This window comes from Sciurus vulgaris (assembly GCF_902686455.1).
Source record: "Sciurus vulgaris genome assembly, chromosome: 4".
NCBI classification, from domain to species: Eukaryota; Metazoa; Chordata; class Mammalia; order Rodentia; family Sciuridae; genus Sciurus; species Sciurus vulgaris.
The window spans coordinates 25,097,262-25,125,078 of NC_136464.1; the positions used below are offsets into that span (position 1 = coordinate 25,097,262).

At 47.8% G+C, this 27,817-nt stretch overlaps 2 protein-coding genes across 4 annotated transcripts in view; one reads left to right on the forward strand and one right to left on the reverse strand.

The window, feature by feature from the left end:
* ITPRIP (inositol 1,4,5-trisphosphate receptor interacting protein) overlaps positions 1-9,608 on the forward strand; it is a 28,002-nt gene extending 18,394 nt beyond the window's left edge. For all 3 annotated transcript variants that reach the window (XM_079137809.1, XM_079137808.1, XM_079137810.1), the window contains exon 2: positions 3,467-9,608. In XM_079137809.1, coding sequence (XP_078993935.1) covers positions 3,480-5,138 — 1,659 coding nt within the window. In that variant the 5' untranslated portion in view covers positions 3,467-3,479 and the 3' untranslated portion in view covers positions 5,139-9,608. The remainder of the gene's footprint in view (positions 1-3,466) is intronic.
* A 50-nt stretch (positions 9,609-9,658) lies between these two features.
* Positions 9,659-27,817, reverse strand: part of LOC306658883 (glutathione S-transferase omega-2-like) — a 21,679-nt gene continuing 3,520 nt past the window's right edge. Inside the window, exons 3-5 of the mRNA XM_079136193.1 lie at positions 25,418-25,441; positions 16,042-16,148; positions 9,659-14,823 (exon numbers count right to left, since the gene is read on the reverse strand). Of these exons, the coding sequence (XP_078992319.1) occupies positions 14,664-14,823; positions 16,042-16,148; positions 25,418-25,441 (291 nt within the window). The 3' untranslated portion in view covers positions 9,659-14,663. The remainder of the gene's footprint in view (positions 14,824-16,041; positions 16,149-25,417; positions 25,442-27,817) is intronic.

The window sequence follows — 27,817 nt, forward strand, 5'->3', positions numbered from 1 at the left end:
GGCTGGCCTGTTTCTGCAATTATCCAGCACTCTGCTCCTTGGCGTGGGGACGAGAAGCTGGCCAGCTGCCCCGTCTCCCAGTCTGACTTCCTCCACTTTCTCCTGTCCCCCACTTCCTGCTCCGCAGAAACCGGTGAGTGCTTTGGAGCTCACCTCTGACTCTGAACTGTCCCATCTCCGCGTGGACTCTGCTATAGCCGCACTCCCTCCCCCCACACTTGGGATCCGCTGACACATCCAGCTGTATATGGGGTGGAGCTGAGTGTCATATCTGAGTAGCAACTTCGCCCAAGTGTGGCTGGCAGCCAAATCAGGCAGTTCACATCTTGCCCCTTGCCGGGGTCAACCTGCCAAGTTATCCTTACCTGGTGACAGATGGCCCCTAGGATACCATTAGGGCAAAAATTCCCTCATGCAAATCAAGGTCAAGGGCTCAAGCCAAAGGGAATGGGGCTCCTGCCCAGAGCTTCTAACACCCAGTTCTGGGTTCTTTGTGTTGTCCAGCAGCATCTCAGGACTCACTGGTTTGCATTTGGCCATTTTCTCTCTTTGCTGAGGTCCCAGGAGGAAGAATAGGACAAGTGTGGAAAGAGGAAAGGCAGATTGCTAATCCCCATGGCTCCTGCTAAGGGAAGGAGAGGGTGTAATGCAAGGTGCATACAGAAGTGCCCCCATCCGAGTGGGCTGTGTCCCATATCCACTGGGTACGCGAAACCCTCTACAGAGAGTACTGAACCCTCTCTCTACTGTGTTTTTCCTATACCTACACACACACACTTAATGCCTTTCCCATCTTAACTTACTCCACTTATCACACACAGGGCTATAAGTTCTGCAGGTTGAGGTTCAACAGCAAAACACATTCCTTTTCCTTCTTCACAATTTCACAGGTAGAAGATTCACCCTGACCATAAGTCTTTTTTGTTTGTTTGTTTGTTTGTTTATTTGTTGGTGCTGGGATTGAACCCAGGGCCTCCTGCATGCTAGGCAAGCTGAGTCACATACCCAACCCTCGTCCTTACCACAGATCTTAGCAACCTGGGAATATGATTATTTTTTTTCCTTAAGTTGAGAACTTTCATCCTTTCACTTAAAAGAAGCACTTTACTACTTCTCTTTGGCATATCCAAATTGCCAGGGTCACTACTCTTGACTTTGGGGCCACTGTTAAGTAAAATAAGGGTAACTTGACCATAAGCACCGCAGTACTGCCAGTCAATCTGATAACCAGTTGGCTACTAAATGACGAATGGGAGCTCCAGTAGTACATACAAGGTGGGTGTGCTGTACAAACAAAATTCTTTCAATCCTGGACAGGAAGGAGTCAAACAACGTAAGATTTCAATATGCAACTCAGACAGCTGCAACTTAAAACATGAATTGTTTATTTCTGGATATTTCCACTTAATATTTTCAGGCCACAGTTGATTGAAGGTAGCAGAAACCATGGGAAATGAAACCGGCTGGACTAAGGGGACTACTGTACTGTAAAGTGATGCTTTCCAGACCTCAGTATGGATAGTGTTAAAATACAGATTTTGTGTTGGTGAGGATGTGGGGGAAAAGGTACACTCACAATGCTGGTGGAGTTGCAAATTGGTGCAACCACTCTGGAAAGCAGTGTGGAGATTCCTCAGAAACCTTGGAATGGAACCACCATTTAACCCAGCTATCCCACTCCTTGGCCTATACCCAAAGGACTTAAAATCAGCATACTTAGTGATGTGGCCACATCAATGTTTACAGCAGCTCAACTCACGATAGCTAAACTATGGAACCAAACTAGGTGCCCTTTGACAGATGAATGGATAAAGAAATGAATGGATAAAGAAAATGTGGCACATATACACAGTGGAATATTACTCAACCTTAAAGAAGAATGAAATTATGGCATTTGCTGGTAAATGGATGGTACTGGAGAATATCATGCTAAGTGAAATAAGCCAACTACAAAGAACCAAAAGTCGAATGTTTTCTCCGATATGCGGATGCTAATTCACAATGGGGGCGGTGGGGGGGTGGCTAGGAAAGAATAGAGGTACTTTGGATTAGACAGAGGGGAGTTTAGGGAGGGGAATGGGTGTAGGGATAGGAAGAATAGTAGAATGAATCGAACATATTACCCTAATTGCATATATGATTACACCGGTGTAACTCTATACCATGTACAACCAGAAGAATGAGAAGTGATACTCCATTTATGTCTAATGTGTCAGAATGCATTCTACTGTCATGTATAACTAATTAGAACAAAATTTTAAAATAGATACAAAAAAAATACAGATTTTGATCTAGGAGGCCCAGAGTGAGGTTAACATTATGTACTTCTAACAAGCTCCCAGAAGATAGTGCAACCAACAGTTTATGGATCACAAGTTGAATTGCAAAGACTGTTACCCCTTCCCTGAAAGTCACTTGAGGCCTAAAAATTCATTGGATGAATGGGGATGGGGTTGTGACTCAGTGGTAGAGCACTTGCCTAGCACGTGTGAGGCACTGGGTTTGAGCCTCAGCATCACATAAAAACAAATAAATAAAATGAAGGTTTAAAAAAGAATACTTTTGGAAAAAATTCATTTCATGGGTGATAGAGTGCCTCCTTTCACAATTAAGAAATCAAATTTCAAGTTTAGATGTCTCGTGCGCTAAAACTGGTGATATCAGTACCATGACCCGTGGTATACTATGTTGTTTCTCTTGTGCCAGGAAACCAAGGTTCAGACAGGTGAGTTAACATGCCCAGAGACACACAGCTTTTCAGTGACAAGGTTAGCGTTAGAGCCCCTTGTTCATAACCACTAGGCTTTATCATATTGCAGGAAGATGGATTCACCGGATAGAATCCACTGGGGTAGAAGCAGATGTTTGATTGAGGACTGTTCTGATTTTGAGGGACAGAAAAACAACTCAAACTGACTTAAAAAGGAATGGCTTCATGTGTGGCTGGATCCAGGGGTCTGCTTTCCTCTGTGTTGGCATCTTCCCCAGGCAGGCTCTCCTCTCTGGTGGCTAGAGAGCCACCGGCACTGCAGCTGTGACCCTGTTACCCAACCTGTCATAAGGGGGGTCTTTCTCCCAGTGGTCCCAGCAGATCCTTCCTTTGGCTCAAATCAGGTCATGTTGACTGAAGAGCCACATGTTCACAGGTGGCCGCAGGGGGGTCAAGGGTGTGTAATGGTCTGACGGTCTTAGGCCTGGAATGCTCACCCCTAGGGACCTAGAGGAGAGAGGGTTGGCTCCTAGGGTTGGGGGGTGCTGCCAAGAGCAGAAGGAACGTCCTAACAGGCCGACAGAGACACGTCCACCATGGCTAAGCTGGGGTTCCTCCTCCTCGGCCCGACAAGACGCACAGGAGGCGACTGTGCGGGGCAGCTGGGGTTGGGGGGGTCGGCGGCTGGCACGAGGGTCTGGGGAGAAGTGGCGTCAGGGAGGCGTGGTGTGTGACCGGTGGTCTCTCTGTCCCCAGGAAACCTCCCGCCATGGCCCTGGGTCTCTTCCGGGTGTGTCTGGTGGTGGTGACGGCCATCATCAACCACCCGCTGCTGTTCCCGCGGGAGAACGCCACCGTCCCGGAGAACGAGGAGGAGATCATCCGCAAGATGCAGGCCCACCAGGAGAAGCTGCAGCTGGAGCAGCTGCGCCTGGAGGAGGAGGTGGCGCGGCTGACGGCCGAGAAGGAGGCCCTGGAGCAGGCGGCGGAGGAGGGCCAGCAGCCGCCTGAGGCCCAGGCGGCCTGGGACCTCTGGACCACTCTCTGCATGATCCTCTTCCTGATCATCGAGGTGTGGCGGCAGGACCACCAAGACGGCCCCTTGCCTGAGTGCCTGGGCGGGGACGAGGATGAGCTGCCCGGGGCGGGGAGCGCCCCGCTGCGGGGCCTGGCCCTGCCCAGTAGGGCCACCCTGGACCACTTCTACGAGCGCTGCATCCGCGGCGCCACGGCCGACGCGGCGCGCACCCGGGAGTTCGTGGAGGGCTTCGTGGATGACCTGCTGGAAGCCCTGAGGAGCCTTTGCAACCGGGACACCGACATGGAGGTGGAGGACTTCATCGGAGTGGACAGCATGTATGAGAACTGGCAGGTGGACAGGCCGCTGCTGTGCCACCTCTTTGTGCCCTTCACACCCCCCGAGCCCTACCGCTTCCACCCGGAGCTCTGGTGCTCCAGCCGCTCGGTGCCCCTGGACCGCCAGGGCTACGGCCAGATCAAGGTGGGCCGGGCTGACGGGGACCCGCTGGGCTGCATCTGCGGCAAGACCAAGCTAGGGGAAGACATGCTGTGTCTGCTCCACGCCAAGCAGAGCGGGGCGCAGGCCTGCAGGGAGATGGAGGACCTGCTGTGTGCCCCAGAGTCCCCATACCTGGACACCATGCAGGTCATGAAGTGGTTCCAGACAGCCCTCACCAGAGCCTGGCACCGCATTGCCCACAAGTACGACTTTGACCTTGCCTTTGGCCAGCTGGACACCCCTGGGTCCCTCAAAATCAAGTTCCGCTCAGGCAAGTTCATGCCCTTCAACCTGATTCCTGTGATCCAGTGTGATGACTCAGACCTGTTCTTTGTCTCCCACCTCCCCAGGGAGCCCTCTGGGGGGACCCCAGCCTCCAGCACTGACTGGCTCCTGTCCTTCGCGGTCTATGAGCGGCACTTCCTCAGGATGACATCGAAGGGGCTGCCGGAGGGTGCCTGCCACCTCAGCTGCTTGCAGATCGCCTCCTTCCTGCTCTCCAAGCAGAGCCGCCTGAGCGGCCCCAGTGGGCTCAGCACCTACCACCTGAAGACGGCCCTGCTGCACCTCCTGCTCTCCCGGAAGGCCTCCGACTGGAAGGCGGCGCAGCTGGGCTCACGCCTGCATGAGCTGCTCTGCTTCCTGGAGAAGAGTCTGCTTGAGAAGAAGCTCCATCATTTCTTTGTGGGCAACCGCAAGGTCCCTGAGGCCATGGGGCTCCCGGAGGCCGTGCGCAGAGCAGAACCTCTCAACCTCTTCCGGCCCTTCGTCCTGCAGCGCGGTCTCTACCGGAGGACAGTGGACGCCTTCTATGAGATGCTCAAGAATGCCCCTGCCCTGGTCAGTGAATATTCCCTACATGTCCCCTCCGACCAGGCCGGCCTGCCCCCAAAAGCCGTCATCTTGTAGAGCATATGGGATTTGAGGGCCAGGAGGGAGAGGTCTCACAAATTCTCAGGGCTGGGGCTCTGCAGCCCATCCTGGGGACATGGCAGGCTTGGTGGAGAGCTGAGGTGCAGGCTGCCAGGAAGCCAGGCCCTGCGGCGCGGAGGAAACAGAATTCCAACTGGATGCTAATTCACTTTCCTGCCTTTGAGGCATGTTGGTAAAGCTGTCCTTTGGGTTTGGGGACTGGTCCTTTGCAGAGTGCTTTTGGATCACCACAGATGACTGAGACGATGACGGAACGCTCCACGGAGACTGAGCTGGAAAGAGTGCACACACTGACTTGAGCTGATCCTTTTTCTTCTCCCGCCGCCTGTGCTTTGTATCTACAGATGATCTCCGAGAACGCAGCTGGGGACTGTGTTTAGATCCAGTACCCCATTCCCAGGAACGCCGGGCCCCAGCCTTCTGCAGCCAAACGAAGAACGGGGACAGATGTGGGAATCCACAACCTTTGACCCATATCCTGCACCATAGGGGTCCCACAGTGGCTGCCACTTCTTATACTGTTTGAAGAAAGGAGCAGGTGGAGATCTGGGGCTCCAAGGAGCTCTTGTTACACCCCATTGGGTATTTGGTGCAGAGGGTTTAAAGTTGGCCAATGCTCAGCCACATTCCCACTCAGGTGCACCCCCTTCCCAGGCCTCTTTGCTAGCACAGTGTGTCCCAAGCACCTGGGTGCCATTTACCATGCTGGGTGCCAGCTCAGCTGCCTCTCACCTCTCTCCATACTCTCTAGCCATCTGTGTGGTAGCGGGAGGGCAGATGCTGAAGATGGAAACTGATCTTGAGAAAGAGAGGTACAGGGTACCTGGGACAAGGGACAGAACCCAGTTCCCAGGAAGCTAGGGTCTGGCTTGTAATCTGGACTAGTTCAGAGAAAGTTGCAGAGCCCTGAGTGGGCACTGCCGTAGCCCTGAGTTGTCCTCCGAGAATCAGTCCTAATGCAGGGTGGGCTTGGAAGCAAGAACTCTGTGGAAACCCAGCTCTGGTCCACAGGCCCAAAGCCACCTCCTGTCCGGTTCCTCACTACAGGGGAACTCACTCCCTGTGCAGAGCCCACCCTTTCTGTATGGGCCTTGCTGACCATGCAGCTAACCCAGACCTAAAAAGCCTGGTGGAGGCTGGGCTGACTGGGGACCTGTGTGGGCACTAGGAACACAGCCCTCAGGATTCAGGGGCCACCTTGGCCCTGCCGAGAGCTATGGGCCCTGGGTAGGCACCAGAGATGAGGCTAGAGCTGGGCTTCTCTCCAGGCCTCGTTCAGAGGATTGAGGAGACCCTTCTCCACCTGGGCTTCAGTGGCCCCTTGAGATTTCCTCTCAGCATCACCCCAGGGCAAAGAGGAATGGAGAACAAGAGCGAGGCCACACCTGTGTTCCTCTCTCAGGATTTACGCCATCGGTACCTCCCAGACAGCATAACCAACTTGATGTGGGTGTGCGAGCTCACTGCGACCTGAAGAGGACAGTGCCTTCCTGGACCCAAGGCACGTTCTCCCTCGCCTAGCCTCAGAAAGCTCGAGAAGAAAGACCTTTTGCCACCCGGGTTAGGTCTTGTGGGGAGACTGCTGCAGTCAGGGCAACAGATCCCATAGGAAGGGGCCCTGTGTGAGCAGGAGCTGGACTGAGCTTGGGCTCCCCAGCCCCACGGCCACAGCCTGGCGCCCCAGGGAGTGACCCTGCTCTGGTGTGGCTCAAGGCAGCCCTGGGCCAGCCATCCCATTGGCTTCACTTCCAGAATCGGGGCAGATTTCCTTATTTATTATAACCGCTGCCTTTTCTCCCTTCATCCTTGTCCTGCTGTGCTTTGAAGAGAACCCAGTAACCAAGAAGCAGCCTCCAGAAACCAAGACCCAGCCTGCATCCCCCTCTGGTTCCCCTTTGCTTCCGGGAGAAAGTTCACTCAAAAAACAGCCCCAGTGTCTTGTTTGTGCAGAACTCCGTGGGGAAACGGGAGTCTGTTACACACCGAATCTGCTTCTGAAGCAGAAAGCAGCGGGGCTCTGTGTTTCATGCTGCCTTATTTATATTAAAAAAAAAAAAAATAGAATTAAAATCTCACATGGAGGAGAAATGGGCACAGAGTTTGTTTTTAACTTCAGGAAGTCTGTGTGGCTCCTGGGGCAGAGTTGGGGACGGGGGTGGATTTCCCATTGACAAGCAGAAGTTTTCGCTCCCCTTTTATTCTCACCGTTTCAGGAAACTTAAAAATAACAAGCTGGAAGGTTTCTGTCTTTGAGGCGGTGTCTGCACTGCCTGCAGAGTTCCAGAAAGGGCCTTTGAAAGCCAGCTGGAGGGCAGATTCCAGCACAGGAACTTACTTCCCAGAGTTCATGTGTGCAAAGAAATGGAGGCTCTGGAAGCTTTTGGTGTTTGAAAAAGGAGACTGTTTTGTAACTGGAGGAGCTCTGGCCCCCTAGGGCACGTGGACCTTTCCACTAAGGACACCCCCCACCCCCACTTTGAGGACTCACTTTTCCTTCCCAAAGATACTGATGACACCCAGCCTCGCCCACTTTCTGGGCAGAATGCTCCAGGCTGCATTCAATGCAGGACTTGATGAGTGAAATGAATAGAGCCAGCCTGAGGCCAAGAGTTTGCTTAGATTGGGGAAGTGCACTGCCTCCTCCAAGGCCCCAGTCCCTATGTAAAAAGTCAACTCTTTGTTACTATAATGAACTACCTGGGGCAGGCTACTGGTGAAGAAAAAAGGTTTATTTCTTGTAGTGTGAGGGGCTCAGAGTTGGAGTTTGGGCAGCGCTATTTATTTGACCTCCGAATAGGGCAGCAACTAGCGTCACATGATGGTGGGGACATGCACATGAGAAAACATATCTTGAACCAGGGAATGGAGAGCTGAATGGGGGTGCCTGAAACTTTTATAACAATCCTCTTGTGAGTACTAACCAGGGTCCCGTGAAAAATGCCTTAATCCCTCTTGAGGGCACACCCCTGATTGTCCTCAGGGCTGCCCGTCCCATACTGCCTCCCAACACCACCACCCTGAGGACCAAGCTTCCAACACGTGAATCTTTGAGGGGGACACACAACTTCCAAATTATAGTTCCTTCCCGTGCCTTGCTGACACACGGCCTGGCTGAGAACCTGGCTAGCACATTGGTTCATTATCAAGGGTGTTCAGTCCCCTGGGGAACTGGGTCATTTGTCCAGACCCTACATGGTATCAGAATCCAATCTGGAATGGTCAGGCAAGACTCTATTTTTAAAGCTTTCCCCCAAGTGACTGGCAGTACCCCTAGTTGTGGAAGATTTCTCACTTCCTTTCCAAATGGAAAGCTACAGGAAACCTCAGGGGCCAGTTTTTGCCACAGCTATTGGGAGGTGGCCTGGGAGAAGCTGATGAGCCTTCTGGGGATCTGTGGTCCAGGTGGTAGCAGCTATGTCCAGGCCTCTGCAGAAGGCAGCTAGCAATGCTAATTCTTAGTGGGTCATTAAGAAGAACTAAGCAGGCCAGACGTGGTGGCACACCCCTGTAATCCCAGGTACTTGGGAAGTTGAGTTCAAGACCAGCCTGGGCAACTTAACACAACCCTGTCTCAAATTTTAAAAAGACTAGGGATGTAAGATCAGGGGTAGAGTACTTGCCTAGCATGTGTGAGGCCCTGGGTTGGATCCCCAGCACCATGATAATTTGGGGAGGGACAGAGAGGTGACCTTCCAATTACATGCCTGCGAAAATTGCCACAAGAAAGACTGAAATGCACACAGCAGAAGATTAGTTAGGGCCTGTTTGTCCACATGTGGCCCCGCACTACCCGCATCACCTGGATGCAGGTCCCTGGGCCACATTACAGGCACTGTGTGACCAAGAGAAATACAGCAGCCAGAACCATGCAATGCCAGCGCAGCACTCAATTTGTGCGCTCTCAGCTGCGAACTTTGAGTCAGTCCTCAGGTGGATGCGGTGACTGTCCTCCCTTTTCCAGATGAGGAAACTGAGGCACAGAGGGGTTCTGTGACTTGTCTAAGGTCATTTTGGGGGTAAGTGACTGGTAATATTCTAACCAGGCAGTGCGGGTGCATATGTTACTGGGATATTGTGGCAAATAAAGCTGAAAAGGGAGTGGAACCAGGGGAAGCCTCAGATGCTAAGCTAACAGGACTCCACACCACAGTGATGGGCCAGGGGCGGTTTTTGAGTGAGACAGTAACTTGATTCACCCCCAAGCTGTGGAGTCCTTAGTTACACGATCCATGCCCTCTGGGGTGGCCGGTGTATGTGGCCATCTCCCAGAGCAGGGTTGGCAGCTGGGGCAGCAGCCAGTGAACGTCCAGGAAATCCTGGCTTCAGCCTCTCCAAGGCTGATTCAGAACATTCTCGTGTTCCGTCTAGTCTGTCCCTGGTGGGATAGAGCTGGGAGGTTGTTTGGTTGGTTCCCATGCAGAGCCAAGGACCGCCCCTCGGGGGCCAGGCCTGTCCGCATTGCTCTGCTCCCCCCTCCCAGCCTCCCGGGAGGGGCAGTGTTTACAGTTGACTTTTCTCATTGCCATCTAAAGATAGCTTGTACTTTTAAGTAGTTTGTTTTTAAATAAAACAGTACTAGTCATGATTTAAAAAAAAAAAAAAAAAAAAAAAAACATAAACGCACCCACTCCTGACTTCTGAGTCCTCTCCCCAGAGAGAACCGGTACTGTTTCTTGGGTCACTTTCCAAAATTTTTCTGTGTATGTTTATCACATCTGCAGAGGCCTTGCTTTTATGCTTCTTATGTAAATTGCATGCCATCCAACTTTTCTTGGACATCTTCTTGAACATTTTGCTCCTATTCTTTTTTTAAAATTTTTTAAAAAGGTATATATTTTTAGTTGGTAATGAACCTTTATTTATTTATATGTGATGCTGAGAATCAAACCCAATGCCTCACACATGCCGGGCAAGCGCTCTGCCACTGAACCCCAGCCCCAGCCCAGAATAGCTGCTCATCGTCTCACTGTGTGCGCTTGGGCCTCAGTTTACCAGCCTCCCCCACCGAGAACCACTCCAGTTGCCTGCAGTCTTTTTGCTGTTTTGAACACCTCTGTGCACTTGGCCTGCTTTGAAGCCACCCTTCCCCTCCGGTACTCAATGTATCCTGTACTGAGCAACTTGCTCTATGTAGATTCACCACCAAGCACTTTACCATCAAAAGAAACCATTGCCAGGGATTTCTGTAATCATGGCTGCAGAGTAAAGGAAAGGCCTTCAACCAAGCCTTGAGCAACAGACGGGCTTTCCCCGGGTAGTCACCATGTGAGGAACAGAAGACAGGGGTTCTGTCCCCTAGGAACTGGGTCTGTTAGGAAGACCAATGGCGGCAGAATAAGTCAGAGATCCAGGAAGGGTTGGTAAGTCATTGGAAGTGAAGTTGCGTGGCTCCGAGTCCTACCTGAGCGGGGCGTGAGAACGGGGAGGTCTGCTTTGAGTTTGACCTCTAACCGTTTTAGCTCCCTTATAAAATGTGAAGCACCTCCCCAAAGACAACCAAAGCCACCTGACTGCTCTGTCTCCCAAATGCTTGTGCTCCATTCACCTGAGCCCCAGAGCTGGCTTATTTCCTCCTGCATAATGTAAGACCTTGCTTTATAGGTGAAATAGCATTTGTCATCACTCCGATGTCCCTCTGCAGCCCCCAAAAGAAACCAGAAAATAAAACTGTCAACAACAAATTATCTCCCAGCAAGATAGAGCCACGTGAGCCTCAGAGATGTTCAGAGGCGTTTCTGTCTGTGGAGCAGTGGGGTCCTCAGGACAGCGGTAGCAGAGGGGGTTTGGTCCCTTCCGTTTCTTTGAAACCCACTGGGCAGTGATATTTTTGGTTTCTAATAGGGTAACTTTATGTAAAATACAAATAGAAAGCAAAGATCCACTTCCTGTTTCCTCTCACCCTCGGCTTTATTCACGATTGGCCAGGGGTGACTCCCGCGCTGGTCGCACTGTACCTGGTCCAGAGTTCTCCAGTGCTTAGACCCCACGAGGACAGACAGTGGCCTTGGTCTCTTCCCAAAGGCAGGGCGCGTGCTGACTCAGCCCCCAGCAGCTAGGTGGCTGCGGCCCTAAGACCTCCCAGCCAGGGACAATGAGTCAGCCTACCCAAACCAACATACCCCCACCCCAGGAATCAGGGCCACCCCAGACCACAGCAGATGCCCTAAGGAGAGCCGGACAGAGGGTTAGCCCTCTTGACATCCACAGCTCTGCCCTGAGCAGTTACTAAGAAGCCCCTTCTCCACAGATTTTTCTTCTTCCTGTGTCATTTTGGGTTCTGTCCAGGCAGGCCACAAGCTCTGCGCATCCAGAACAAGACACCAAGCAGCAAGGTTGCTCAGCAGAACAGTTAATGGTCCAGACAGAACCAAGGAAGGGCAGGCCCTCTCCACGTGCCCACAGCGTGAGGCCCTGCCCACTAGGTACCCCCATGTCTCACTGTCTACCCAGGGGGACAGAGGCTCCGGATACGTGTAAATGGCGCAGGAACCAAGAGCTTGGGCTTCGTGTTCAAATCCCAGTGGTGCCACATCCTAGCATAGCAAGTCTCATCATTTATTTCTATGAGCAGGGATTTTGCCTCAGTTTCCTCAACTGCAAAATGGGAATAATGCTGCCCACCTCCTAGAGCCACTGAGAAGATTAAATGAAAGTGCAGGTGCGAATCACTGAGGCCAGAACCTGAAGGAAGCTAAGCTCCACAACAAAACCAGCGTTCATCGTTCCCTTTGCACTTAGGGGAGCTCCTAACAGCGGAGTCCCACCTCCCGGTTCCCCAGTGCTGCCAGGGTTGTGCCCCGCCCCTCCCATGCTTCCAGGTGTGGGTCTGCCTTCCCTGGGCTCCCTCTGCCTGCAGATCATCTGGGACAGCACCTCAGATAAAGTCTCCAAAGACTTTTCTGACTAGCAAATGAATAACCAATGACCATTACTTTAGAATGAAATTTTTAGTGGGGGACATGGTAGCACATGCCTATAATCCCAGTGGCTCAGAAGGCTGAGGCAGGAGGATCAAAAGTCTGAGGCCAGCCTCAGCAACTTAGCGAGCCCTGAACAATTTAGTGAGAACCTGTCTCAAAATATTTTTTAAAAGGGCTGGGGATGTGGCTCAGTGGTTAAGCACCCTTGGGTTCAATCCCTGGTACTAAAACAAACAAACAAACAAAAAAATTCTCTGGGAAAGGCAAGAGGAGACATTTGGTAAATCAACTAGCCTTAAGGAAAGACAAAGATGAGTTTCAACGCAGAACGAAAATTTTAAAAACCTCTTGTCCCTCTCATTTATATATTTCCTCTTATTCATCCCAATACCTGCCTCTTACGGCAGCCTTTAGATATAACTAGGCTCAGTGGAAGCTGGGCTCCATTCCGACCCTCCAGGGAGGGCCCCGCACCGCCTCCGGTCGCCCATTCTGAGATTGACATCACCTGAGGTTTTTCCAGGGCTACGGTTTCAACTCATTTTCTCCTTTTCTTGTCCGCAAGAGATAAAGCTCTCAGCTTGAATCCTGAGGTTTAACATGCTCCTCACAAGACGCACACACGATGTTAAATGTGGTTGCATCTGGGACGTGAGATGGCAGATTTCCTATTCTGACGTCGTCGCCTCTTTCAACCTCCGTTTCCTTCCTGCCCACCCCCTCCAGAGCTCCCCCTGGACCACTTTAGGTGCTTCTCCCTCCTTCCAGGTTGCCTCTAGGGGTTGATGACTCGGTCTCTCTGTGTGTCAGGTCAATGGCGTAAAGAAACAAGGAGGAACCTAGGGCAAGGTCTGTGACAGGACCTTGGCGACTGCAGGGAGCCATTCAGACCCCAAGGGGGGCTGTGGGCCACCAGCCTGCAGTTTCCCCTCAAAGTATTTTTTCTATCCTTTATTTCCGGTTCTTCAAGCTTCCTAAAGTAGCATGTGTGGTCCTGAAAAAGAACACCATCATCCTGGTCACCCAGAGAATGCCATTTTCTGTCATAGCCACAGCAATTGGGGTCCCGTGCCAGAGTCACAGCATGCAGGGTTTATACCTGCAAAGGCTGATCAGTCCCCTAAGTCCTCAGAGAGGCCGTGGGAGATGATGCCCCTGTTCCCGAGCACAGATTCCAGGGAAACGGTGGCTCACACACTCTACTCTGCATTTGTTCAGGTGCCATGGCAACGAGGAGCCACTTCCGGAGCAGATGGCACCACAGACTGCCCGTCACGTGGCACCTCCTCTGGAAGGCCAGGCCGCCTCACCCAGCCGGCTTGCCTCTGTCCAACTGGCATGGAGGAACTACTGCTTACAATTTACATGGGGCAAACTGTGCCCAGAGCCAGCAGATGGCAGGGCCCGGCTGAAACGTGGAAGGAGGGAGGGCCAGCTTGGACTGAGGCAGAGGCAGGGACAGCGCACAGCTCCTGAGTGGGCAGGAACGAGTCAGAACATCACGCGTGCTGCTGCCTGGTCTTAGCACAGCTGAGGGCCTCGGGCAGAAACTGAGTGAGCGAAGCCAAAATAATCAGAGGCTGCATCAGGCAGCACTGGACAGTCTAGGCTGCCCGCCCAAGGGGAGGCGAAGGCACCTGCTGGTACACCCAGTATCCTCAGCTCCCCATGTCTTTGTGGTCTCCGGCGGTGCAGTTCTTCCTGGCCATCCTGGAGGGGCCATGCCAGCGCCTCTCACTGCAAGAGAAGCAACTTCAAAGCTGCAGGTTAAAACCTCCACCCAAATGAGGGGCTCCTGGAGGGCAGGGCCCCCCGCCTGGCCCTGGGGATACAGGCGAATGGAGGCATCTGTTGGGACAAATTGAAAGAGTATATGATGAAAATCCAGCTGAGTGACCTTTACCCATGACCTGGGGTGTGTGCGCATTTTTTCGGTGCAGGATGCTGGTTATAGAACATTCTGTGAGACATCCTGAGCCCTGACAGTGAAATTCTGACGTACTCAGTCCAGAATGATAAACGGGTTTCATTTCCTGCTTTGGAATTCTTTCCAGTCACAAGACCCTCCGTGTCTCCCAGGCCCATGGCCAAAGTTTGAACAGAATGACGCTCAAACCCGCCCATAGGGCAGCAGCATTCACTTGTCAAAAGGAGGGTATCTGGACTTGGAGTGTTTTCTTCTTCCCCTCCCTCTTCCCAAGACTTCCACTCACCAGGGAGGTTTTGGGAAGGTCCCATTCGGGAGTGACAATCGTGCATCATAGGCAGGCCCTGAACGCCAGCATCAGTACTGTCACCAATACTCTGGAGATCAAACTGTCCAAAGCCCAAAGATCCAAGAGATGCACTGGCTCCCAGAATGAACTTGGATATCAGCGCTGGGCACTTTCTGGTGAATCATTAGAAGCTACAGGCTAGAGAAGTCAGACAAATGATTATCAGAAAGAATACATTTTCTGTTTCCATTTTTATTGGGAACCTCAAAGAAAAGGAACAGAGACGGATTGACTCCTGAGACAATCCCTGATACAGAATCACAACATGCTGGGAATTCTGGGTGTTGAACGGGGGATCATGAGGCTCAACAAATTAGTCCAAAATCAAAGGCGTTAGGGTTGTTCTGGAAATAGAGATTCAAGAAACCCAGGAAAATGTTCTTATCTATGAGCAGAGCACAGACTGTGGGGTCCTGCTTCATAGCTGCTATCCAGAGCCGTAACGTTGGGGTGTGATTCACACAACTGCAAGACAAGAAAGGGGGGTTAGCATGTCCCATGGGAAGGCATTGGGGGGGGACACTTATTGCCTTTTAGATTTGCAAGAAAGCAAAAATGAGTTTCTTGGGGGAATATGGTTAGTACAGTTGTAATATTATCAAGTGAACATGATAGCTTCACTGAAGAAAAATTTTCTTTTTGAAACAGCTGTACACGTTTTGGGACTGCAGAATCTGTTGCTTCTAACAATACAGTGGGATACTTGTAGATCGAGGCTCTAGGGAAATAAAGTGTTTATTTCCTTGTTTACCAACAAAAAAGACAATTCTCTGGAGCAAACATTTCTAGGTCCTCTGCAGATTTTACTTCAGGGAGTTTGAAAAAGATAAAAACAAGTAGTTTTCAAAAATATTTTGTAAATGAATAAAATAATCCCGAGACTTGAAATAACAGAGCCACCAGGGCTCTCTTAAAGATGGATCGTGGAATTTAGGTCGAGGACATGCAGGGTGAGAGGACATGCAGGGTGACATGCTACGGTAACGCAACTGGCTAGGGACAGTCCAGGACCGGTGGAGAGGCTTCCTGATTGAGGTTCAATGCTCTGTCTTTGGAGGAGACAGGTTCTTATCATTTACATGTCAGAGATTGAGCTTGAATATCCCAGTATGTTATGTTACTGATTTCCAGACATCAGGAATGTCCAGCACCCACTATGCACATGGCAGAGATTAGCCCAAGAGTTCGAGAACTATCCAACATGTCTCTGAGCTTTGGGGTGACAAAGCCTGTGTTCTGCCCAGGACACGACAGAGCTATTTTTTGACTTTAAACACCTCTACCCTTCTGCAGGATGTGGGTGCCATTTCGTGCATATGTGTAAACATTACTCATGTGTTACTTCCAAGAACTTTTTTAAAAAAGGATCTTCCTATCTGGGGAAGATTCCTCAGGGAAGTGAGATGTGACTCGGGTGTGTGGTGCAGCAGGACCGGAGGAGCTGGGGAGGACAGCAGGCTGTGAGGCGCTGTGGGAGGCTTTTGCACACGGCGTCGCCTGAGAGTCTGCAGGCGCGGGAGAAAAGCCCAGGTGCATTCGGAACCAGGAAGCACACACGGTGGCTTGAGAGCCTGCTTTTGTTTTATACGTCCTGGGACGCCCCCACAAGGGGATGGTAATGGCACAAAGACCATCTCAAACATCGCCACCAGTGTATTTGCAACCACAGGGTCAAGGTCTTACTCAGCTATCCCATACACATCCAGCCGCTCAAACCAGGGCCAGAGGAGGTAATCGATCATGGATATGTGGTCCCCACCAAAGAAGGTGGTGTTCTGATAGTCCAGGATCTAGAAAGGCAAACAGAACAAAGCACGTTCATTTACAGTTCTGCCAACGTATTTATAGACGTTAAATATAGATATCAGATAAATTCCAAAAGAGGGAGACGGAGGTTTCAATTTTTCTTCCTGTTTTTAGGAGACTGCCTCTTCCCTTTTCCTGAGGTTTCTTCCACCTCCTCTAGGGTCCCACTCCTGGCCGCAATCTGTCCCCTCCCTCCCTTCAACACTGGAATGACAGTATGGCTCAAGTGACTGGAGAATTTGGAAGGACAACCAGTAGCCCAGCCGCCCCCTGAGTCTGGAGCAGGCTGCTGCAGGTGCTAAGCTTACACACCCCAGCTGGGCCCAGGGTGGGAGGCCCAGCCTCAGCCCAGAGCTGCCCATAACCTGGAGGCCTGGGAGCCTCAACCTGATGCTGAAGGCCAGTGTCAGGAACCCCACTTGCTGTAGTGCTGAACCCCATTCCCAGCATAAAGGGGTTATGGTACTCTTCTTACATCTCACTCTTTTGTCTTCCCAATCAGTTCAAAGCTGTAGCAGGAAAGGGCAGAGCTGTTTAAAGGGCCCCCTTAAAGCCCAGCATTGTCTATCCTTCTTTTATTTGAGCTCTTTGAACTTCACACTTGTTGTCCCCTCAACAACTTTCTTCATTAAAATAAAAATTCTCTTCCCTAAATGGGACAAATCAACACAGATGGATTCTACAGAAAGCAGATATCCTCGCAACAGACAGATCATCAAAGACAGATGAAAGAAAGCTCCTGAAAATTTAAACAAGCTCTTGGCACTCTCGGACGAGGTTGTCATTGGGCCAGGCCTTCCTGGTGCCTGCTCGCTGGCTGAATCAAGCAAACCACTTGCTTTGGCCTAGACAGCCCATAACCAGAGATTCTTCTCCAGCTGTGGCTTGACTGCTGGCCCCAGGCGACTAGCAAAGTAAGTTCTGCAGTGTTTCCATCTTGAGATGTTGTTGGGGCTGAGGGACAGTCATCCTGTGAATTAGGTACCTTGGTATGAATGGCACCGGCAAGGATGCACTCCAGATTTTTTTGCTTTCTTGGCTGAGGAATGGAGATGGCTTGTAGCTAAGAAGAGAAGCTCTGGAGCCAGCAGACCTCATCCCAAGCTAGGCTTTTCCTCTGATCTAACATGGAACCCAGGGCAACTTACCTTCTTTCTCCTCCAAGCCTCAAAGTCTTCATCTGCAAAATGGTGGGGATGTCAGTTCCCCCCTCAGAGGTCATGGTGAGGAGTGACATGATCATGCATGGAAACAAGTCTGCCCTGTTCGGTGAATAAGTAAGAGCAGAGACCCCTGGAGTCTGCATTCACAGAAAGCAAGTCCCTCCTGCCAAAGGATCAAGAGCTCCTCTACCTGCCACCCCTTCTCAGAGGGGAAGAAAGTCTTGATGCCCTAAAGTCTAAGTCTTGATATTTCCCAGTGGGCCTAGAGGGCTTCCCTGGGTCATTATCCTGAAAGTCTGGATAAAAGTTAGGTGACATCACCTTGTTCAAGGAGACTAACAGGATAGTATAAAGACAGCAGAATCCACACAATGAATAACCTAGAAGCTGTCCTCAGTCACATATAAATAAGATCTGGCTTACAGGGAAAGGAGCAAATAACTCAGCTTATAGATTCCAGCAGGCTCTAAACTTCCTTTATGTCCGGGGATAAATAATAAATACCTGAACTCTCTTTTTGTGCGTTTTGGTTTTGTTTTGTTTTGGTACTGGGAATTGTACTCAGGAGCACTTAACCACTGAGCTACACCCCCAGCACTTTTAATGTTTTAAGACAGGGTATCACTAAATTGCTTAGGGCCTCACTAAGTTGCTGAGGCTGGCCTCAGCCTCCCTAGTCACTGGGTTTCAGGTGTGCAATACCACACCCAGCTAAAGACTCAAACTTCCATCACTGACTTTGGAATGTATAACCATGACTTGTCATTGGACTTCATGGCGCAATGAGAACCAAATCTAAACCACTGGACTCTGGAACATCTGTATAATTCCTCTGTTTTACAAAGCAGAATGTTCTTGGAAAAGTCCTTGTTAAGCAAATCAGACAGACATTTAATGGAATCATGGTGGGTCCTTTGGTAAAGTGATGATATAATTTTGCAAATGAATCACTGCTTAGTAATTGATATTGGTTTAGTATTATTTCTAAAGCTTTCCATTTACTCAGAGTAGGAACATGCCTTGAAATATATATGATCTTATAGACATTACAGAAACATTCATAAAGTAATACAATTATTGAGATTCTCGGCACAGTAAAGTTGACATGAGCCAGCTCGGTGGCACACTCCTGTGATCCCTGCTACTCGGGAAGCTGAAGCAGGATTGCAAGCTTGAGGCAAGAAAGGGCAATTTAGTGATCCTGTCTCAAAATAAAAGTTTAAAATGGCTGGGGACATCGTAGCTCATTGGTAGAGGGCTTGCCTAGCATGAGTGAGGCCCTGGGTTCAATTGTCAGTACCAGGGGGTGAGTTGGGGGGAGTCCACATGAGCAGATGGAGAAAACACATCAACTACCTTTCACCCATCCCTCAAAAGGCATGTACACATCCCCTCCACTCTCACGGAGCCAAGGATGACTTGGACTACCCAGATCAAAACATCAAAACTGCCTGGAGCTCTCAATATAGCTCCAGATTATTTTTGTTTTTTTTTCTTTTTTGGTTCTGTGGACATAAGAGGGCCCCATGCATACTGGGCAAGGGCTCTGCTACTAAGCTGCCTCCCACCCCACTGCTGCACACCCTTGAGCCCTGCCCTAGACAGCATTTTGCCACCAATTTCAAGAATGTCTAAAAATCCCTACAGAAAACTATCTCCCCATCAGCTAGAACAGAGCTCTGCCTCCTTTGCTAACGCAGAACACGCTGGCCAGGCCTTCTTGAAGGTTTCTGGCAATTATTTAGGACACCCCAGTAGGAAACTCGCTTCTATGCAAACCTGGCACTTTTCAGACATTTAAAACGACCTTCCCCTTAGAGTCCCAGGTATTGTGAGGGAAGTGTTTTGCAAAAAGGCATTTGAGGTTCTGGAATATTACAAAAATCTATTTTAAAATGTCCTGTTTTTCCAAATCACTGAAAAATAAGACTACAGACTTGAGGAGTGACTAGTGAGCAATGCCCACAAAGAAGGAAGGCCTTTTTGGCATGAGGAAGGTGGACTATTCCCACCCTCTGAACCCGAAAGGCCTCTCAGGCGCCCACAGCGGGAGGAAGATTGAAAGTCGGTCCTTTGAGGTCGTCCAGGAGCGCGAGCCGAGGAAGAAGCACCCAGGGCTCCCCCTAGTGGTCATCAGTGGCGCGGCGCAGTGGCCGTGCCTCCCTTCAGCAAGTTCAAGGGAAAGGAAATCTGCAAAGCTTTAAACAGAGAAGCAAACCCATAGAGAAGCGAACCCCAGACTTCTTTAAGGAAGGCATTCTGAAACACTTCAGATTAAGCTCTCGACTCTCAGGTGCAGCCTCAATAACTGAGCTTCAAATCTCAAGGCGGCTGTCTGCCCTTCGCCACCATCACTGACACCATCGCCCAGAAATCCCTGGCCTTATCAGCATCCTCGTCATCATCATGATTGTCCTCATCATCAACATATTTGGTACTGGGGATTGAACCCAGGGTGCTTTACCACTGAGCCACATCCCCAACCCATTTTAAAAATTTTTAATTTTGAGACAGGGTCTTCCTAAGTTGCTTAGGGCCTCACTAAGTTGTTGAGGCTGGCTTTGCACCGTGTGATCCTCCTGCCTCAACCTCCCGAGTTGTTGAGATTATAGGCATGTTCACCACCCGGCTGGAAATTCTTCTTAAGAAACCCCCTCCTTCCCAAAAAACAGGAAGCCACCTGCCAGTACATGAGCAGCACAATACAAGTCCTTATCCAGAAGCTGGGATAGAGCCGTGACAAAGCACTCAATTTTTTTTTTTTCCATAAATCCACTGAGTTCATAAAAGATAATTCTCAAGATTTCAAATTTCTGGTCCCTGCTACACTGAGATAGCTGAGGATCCAATGAGCAGAGTCTCAGTAAAACGAATCATTTTCTCCTAGGAAGAAGCTTTAGAAGTACGGGCTGTGACAGACCTCCTGCCCCTCCTGCTGCCCCTCAGTCACCACCAAGGTTGTCCCACGAAGATGCGGAATACGACTCATCAACATTTGGAACTTCTAGGGACACTGAGAATTCTATCCTGTAATCCTTTTAATGGCGCTAATTATTTTGTTCAAAATATATTTGTAACAGTAGGTCAAACTTCTGTAAAGTGATGAATGGCGTATGCAAATATGGTGAATATTTATCACATCTCTGAAGGGGGAGGGATTTCTATGCATAACATCAGTGGGAAAAAAAGCACACCAGGAAAGGCTTACAATATTTTTAAATGTTACATTTCTATATACATAACAGAGATAAAAGTTAAACAAAAAAGTGTTTTAAAAACAAGTCAATTTTACATATAAGGAACTCTTTTAAAGGAACTTCTACAAATCGACCAGGAAAATCAGTAAGGCCTTGAGAGGCCGATGGACAACACCTCTTGAGGAGACAATTTTCACACAACCAAACACAGAGAGATGACCTATTTTGGGGAAACCTCCCACTTCACAGGACTGAGGGTGTAGCTCAGTGGTAGAGTGCTTGCCTGATGTGTGCAGGGCCCTGGGGTCAGGTCTCCAGCACAGTGTGTGTGTGTGTGTGTGTGTGTGTGTGTGTGTGTGTGTGTGTAAAATCAACAATGAGATTTTAGATATTTCTCTAAAATAAATATCTTTGTGAATGAAATCTCTAAAGGGAAGGACACACCAGGCATTCTCATATACTGCGGGAGGGTGGTATAACCACCTCACAACACAGTCTTTTGGGAAACGATTTAGTAATTTATGGCGGGAAACCCCAAAGCATGCAGCTCCTTTGATCTGGTAATTCCAATCTCGAGAATCTGGCCCAGGGATGAATTCTAAAGCAGAGAATGATGTCTGAGCCAAGAAGCTGCGCTCCCACAACACCGGTCACCATGGCAAAGGACTCAGAACAACACGACACCCCTACCCAGTGTGCTGGATGAACAGCTTTGCAGTTTATACATGGAGCAAATGATGTAGACACAAAAAGTGATTTTCTTCTATTTTTAAAATTACACATCTAATACGGAAATACATTCTTATTATCTTAAAAAAACACACACAAAAAAAAACAGTGTAAAAGCCAAGACCCCTTCCCCTCCCCCACCCTAACCGGCTTTTCTTTCCATCCCAACTATCAAGTGCCCTTCCCAGTGGGAGCCGCTATCAGGAGTTCAAGTGTGTCCCTCCAGACGCTCCCTGGCTGTGCGTTCACAGGTATTCGTAAGCGTACATTGCAGGATTTGTTTCTGGCTATTAAAACGGGGCTGTGCTACCCGTATGACTCTGTGATTTATTTAAATCTATTCACGTCAGTACAGGAGATCCACTGTATGCTTTTTTTTTTTTTTTTTTTTTTTTTTTTTTTTTCCTTTTCCAGTGCAGGGGATTGACCCCAGGACCTCAGACACGCCAGGCAAGCACCAAGCTACATCCCCAGCTCTTTATTTAAAAAAATTTTTTTTTTGTTCTACTTAGTTGTACCTGACAGTAGAATGCATTTATACATTTTGACATATCACACATAAATGAAGTGTAATCTCTCAGCGTTCTGATTATACTAATTGTAGGATCACATCAGTCATGCAGGCATCCCCCAGATCTTTCTTAAATTTTATTTTGAAACAGGGTCTTGCCAATTTGCCCAGCTGGCCTTGAATTTGCCATCCTCTTGTCTCAGCCTCCCGAGTGGCTGGGATCAATCACCGTGCCCCGCTCACTGCATTCATTTCTTTTCCCTATTTTTTTACTGGTGCACTTTGGCTGTACGTAACAGGAGGGTCTGTTGTTACGTATTCACACGTGCACATGGTATGACAATATGATTTGGCCACTGTCATTCCCCAGTATCACTTTTAACTATTCCACAGAATTCCTCAGGACCAATGTAATTTATTTAGCCATGCTCATTCATGCTCATGGATATTATGTTTTCTAATGTTTTGCCATCATAAATGATCCTGCTGTTGAAGCACCCCTATAGAGAGGTTACAGAATATGAGGAAGATCCTCACATAAGGTGGTAAGTTCTGTAACAGCACGATTTCAACTACATAAAAATATACATAGCAGAAAAGGATAGGAAACAAAAGTGTATTCAATTATAATTGGAGAAAAGTAAAATTAAATTTTAAATATAAAATTATTATTCTATTATTTACATGGTGGGACAGGGAATAGCAAAAAGTTATTTAAAAGAATAATACACGCCTATAATCCTAGTGACTCGGGAGGTTGAGAAAGAAAGATCACATTTTGAGGCCAGCCTGGGCAATTTAGCAAGACTCCCAGCAACTTAATGAGACCCTGTCTCAAAATAAAAAATTAAAAAGGCTGGGTTTGTAGCTCCTTGGTAAAGTGGTAAGGTGCCCCTGGGTTTAATTTTCAGCATACACACACACACACACACACACACACACACACACACACCAGGAAAAATTATTTTCATGATACATTAATTATATCTAAATAAAACTATTATAAAATAGTTTAAATATTATTATAAAAATAGCTAATAACAATGACTTTAATTTGTAAATGTGTCAATCTAGTTGATAAAAAATAATTTTAGAATGGAGTTTGTGGCAAAAGACTACAGATTATTTTCAATAAAGAATTAGCCTTTCTTTCCTTACTCTCTTGGTGATATTAAAGGAGAAACAAACAACATAAATTATTTTATCACTGAAATTAATAAAAATTAAAGAAGAACAACAGTAAAACTTAACCAAGACAATATAACCTAATGAGCTAAAATGTCTTTTTTTTTTTTTTTTTTTTTTTGAGGGGAGGGGAAGAGACAAAGGACAGATTAAAAACTAAGTTACAGGTAAATTTAGAATCAAGTAAGTACTGCTGGGTGTGGTGGTACACACCTATAATCCCAGCTGCTTGGGAGGCCAAAGCAGGAGGATTGTAAATTCGAGGCCAGCCTCAGCAATTCAGTGAGACCTTGTTTCAAAAATCAAAAATAAAAAGGACAGGGATTTTAACTCAGTGGTAGAGCATCCCTGGATTCAATCAATACTTAGTACCTTCCCCTCCAAAACAAAGTATTTAGCCATATGGTCCTGAATGATACTCACACAAATTATGTAAATTTGACTTCATGCAAACCACTCTACCTAAGACATGTAACTATATTTGGCAATGTGGAATGCAAAACAGGTTCCTGAATGTCAAGAAGCAAAAGCATGGTGTCCTATGGCTACCAGAAGAGGAAGTCTTCCACTTGGGGGCAGGTCCTCATTCCCAGGGTGCACTTTCAGGGATATGTTATCTTCTCACTCTCCTGAACTGAGTCTGATGATGACTTGGAAGGAACCAAGCAATAGCCAAAATGTGGCACCAGTGCTTAAGAGCAGGACACTGGATTAGAGAACACATGCAAAGCATCACAGAAATCTGGCCTAGTCCTGCCATTTACTGCGCTGGACTTGATTCGACTTCCATAATGAAAACATTTTGAATGAATTCCCTGGTGAAAAAGAGCTACTGAAAGATCCTGCCACACTGAAACCCACAATGATAAAACCAAGACTGGCCCAAATGTCATTTTGAGATGGAAAAGTCAATAACACTGTAAACAAAGAAGAAAGCTAAAAAATGTGTGCCGCTTCGATTAATGATTCAAGAAAAATTAGAAAATCTGTTTGAAGACAGATTTAAAGTGTGGTTAGCCCAGGGCATCCCTTCAGTTTCAAAGCTCCTGCCGATGTTCAGGATAGGAAAGCAAGCAGACGGGCTGCTGGCTCGATAATAAAAGCAGGGGTAATAGATCTCAAAGAAATGCGAAAAATATTATGGAAAAATGTGGCTATGTAATAATAAATCTTCAAGCTTAATGAAACTAGATTCTTAAGAAAAAAATTTAAAGTCAGACAGGGTACTTATTTCAAAAGAAAAAAGTGTCAGAGTTTAAGATTGCAAAATGTGAACAGCATTTTGTCTGGATGTAACATGGCAGATTATATATTGAAATGTTGGCCAATTTATCACTCAGAAAGACCATGGGTGTTCAATATGTTCCTAACTCACATAAAATCCTGATTGTACAAAACCATGTGAAAGGATTATAATAAGTCAGGGGTGTTGTTCCTACTAGAATTATTCTGACAAGTTCCAATTTCACTGGTCTCCTTAGAGTCAATATATTGATATTGTGAGGAGTTAAATCAAATATTGCAAGTCCACTGGTCATGTTTTCAGATTCTGACATTGCCTACATTGTAGCTAATATTCTTGTTAACATTCTATGGAACAAAGACCACATTCAAACCTGTTAGTGGTCCTTAAGTAGCATCAGTGAAAGCTACCTGATCCTGGGCTGGTTAACAACAGGTATTTCTGGGGCTCAGGTAACTAAAGATAAAGTGAAATGAGTTATTAGTGATGAGCTGAGCTAGCTGCCCACACCTCTTCACAACTCAAATTCAGAGACAACACATTGGTAGCTTAAAATCAGCCTTGTGAGAGAATTTACACCACTGAAATTGGCAAAAGCTACAAATCAGGGACTGTTTCCCTTCTTTATTTCAGAGAGTTAGTCCTTAAACATTCATGACCACCCTGCTGATTATATTCCTCATCTTTCTGGTTAATGCTCCTAGCTAGTAAAACCATTCCATAACACTCTCCTAAGTTCTGTCTCCATGAATATCCCATCAGCACCTCAAACAGAGCAACACGAATCCTCCTTTCAACCCTCTTTCAGTGAAGAGCATCACATTTACTGGCCACAAACACAAACTTGAAAACCAACTTACATAACTCCAGCTCCTTCACCAGGTTCCATCTCATCTTCATCTCTTAAAATCTCTCCCTCTCCATCCCTCTTGACTGTGGTCCTGTTGGCCCCTCTCACTGTTGCTGGGCTGAGCATTTTTAAAAGCATGAAGGAGCTGGGCACAGGGGCCCTCGCTCAGGAGGCTGAGGCAGGAAGATCAAAAGTTTAAAGCCAGCCTCAACAATTTAGTGAGCCCCTAAGCAACTTAGTAATACCCTGTTTCAAAATAAAAAATAAAAATGGACTCAGTAGTTGAGCACTCCTGGGTTCAATCCCTGGTAAGAAAGAAGAAAAGAGAGAAAGAGAGGTGGGGGAGGAAGGGAGGAGTGCACCCCACTCTCTGGCCTGACAGTCTTCAGTTACTCTCCATTAATAGTGACATCAAGAGCAAACTCCTTGGCACAGTGGAAAAGGTCCATCAGCTTCTGGCTCTGGCCCACCCTCTGCCTCTGATTCACCCTCCAGGACTCAATACAAGCTTGCTCCACCCCCACACCAGCTTCTCTTTTGCATATCCCTGCCCAGCCCTCAACTTGTCTAGGTTTTATATGGACTGATCCGTCTATCACTGCCTCTAGATTTTGTGCCTCCTGAAGTCTTTAATTTTTTTAATTTCTAATACTTAGTTCAGAGGCTGTCTGGAGAGGCCACTCCAATTTGCAAAGTAGAACTAGTACATTTGGGTTGAGGCAGTCGTTGGAAAGAGGGAAGGAAGCAGTGAATGCCAACTACCTGCAGTAATAGGCATGGTTCCCTTCCCCTAAATAGAGGCCGAGGTGAAGGAGACCTGTTCCTGCACCATAATTTTATGTATTCATTTAGGAATCTGCACTTTACAAAGTTCATCCATCATCTACTCTAGAGTCAGAGGGAAACAGATCTGGATCCAGCACCAGGCCTCCTCTGGCCTGGGGGTCTGGAATCCAGGAAAATTATCCTAAGACCCATGACTCCTTCTCCCATGTGATAGGTCTCCCTGGCGACAAGGCCACAGCCTGAGGCCCTAGACAAAAGGCTGATATTCTTTACACAAGACCTCTTCATCCACAAGTCCTGCAGTTGTGCACATCTAAGATAAGAAATGAAGTGTACATACATTTAAACTGCTTTCACTTGACAAAGGTCAGATAAGAGTATTGATACCCACCCTTCCCTTGAGGGGATAAAAATGCATTTTTCTGGCTGCCAATGAAGAAACTATGCATCCATAAAGGGTATTCATCAGTTTCTGGAACAAAGATAAAGGAAGTCAAAAACCACCTTCCAGATTGCTCTAGAGGTAAGAAGTAAGAAGTAAGAGGTTCCATTACTACTGAGTTAATGAAGAACCCACTGGCAGAGTTGGCTCCTGGTCCACCCACACCCATGTTCCTTTTCTTAATTACACAACGCTAACTTTATTCAGAGTGTCCGGGATGAAAGACAAGTTTCCCAGTCTCTTCAGAACATAGCTGTGACCCTACAGCAAAATCCTGTTTACGCAGTCATTAAATTTCAGGGAAAGGCCTTAAAGTAGCACTGCCATTTTGCTTTTTTTTTTTCCCCCTTTGCTCTCCTTTCCAGAACCTGGAATTGGGATGTAATGACTGTAGTTCCAGCAGCAATCTTATCATTTTGAGGATGAAAAACTTGTACTAAAGATGACAAAACTGAAAGAGTCTCAGTACTTTAATTTTATAAGGAAGCCACCAAATGGCCCTGTACTGTCTACCTCTGGCTTTCCCTAGCCCCAGGGGGCTGAATTGAGAATCTCATGCATGTTAGTTAAGTGCTCTACCACTGAGTCTCCCTATCTTTTTTTTTTTTTTTTTTTTGAGACAGGATCTTGCTAAGTTGTCTAGGCTGGCCTCAAATTTGGAATCCTCCTGCCTCAGCCTCCCATGTAGCTGGGATTACAGGTGTGTGCCACTATGCCAGGTTTACCTCTGGCTTTTTGATGTGCGAGAACAAACTTTAGTAAGATTAATACAGAGTAGTTAGGCCCACCAGCAGCCAAACACAACCCCTAGCCAATACGTGGCCTCCATGGCAGAAGCCAGAAAAGCTGTGCAGAGATACTCAAGAAACGTGGTGACTCCAGAAAAGGAAGTATTTGGTGCAAGTTGTAACCGCCTGCTAGATTTTCAAGAATAATTCCAAAGCAGGTCAGTAGAGAGTGATGATCTGCTGGACTTAGCAGAAAGAATAAGCCTTTGGGGTGCTTTACATATTTAATGCAATTCCAACTAAAATCCCAATGACATTCCTCATAGAAATAGAGAAAGCAATCATGAAATTCATCTGGAAGAACCAAAGACCCAGAATAGCCAAAGCAATCCTGGGCAGGACGAGTGACACGGGAGGTATCACAATACCAGACCTTAAACTATACTACAGAGCAAGAGTAGCATGGTATTGGCACCAAAATAGATAGGAAGATCAATGGTACAAAATAGAAGACACAGAGACAAACCCACATAAATACAGTAACCTCATACTAGACAAAGGTGCTACAAACATACAATGAAGAAAAGATAGCCTCTTCAACAAATGGTGCTGGGAAAACTGAAAATCCATATGCAGTAAAATGAAATTAAACCTCTATCTCCCACCCTGCACCAAACTCAACTCAAAATGGACCAAGGATCTAGGAATTAGACCTGAGACCCTTCACCAAATAGAAGAAAAAGTAGACCCAAATCTTCATCATGTTGGCTTAGGACCAGATTTCCTTAACAAGACTCCCAAAGCAGAAGAAATCAAAGC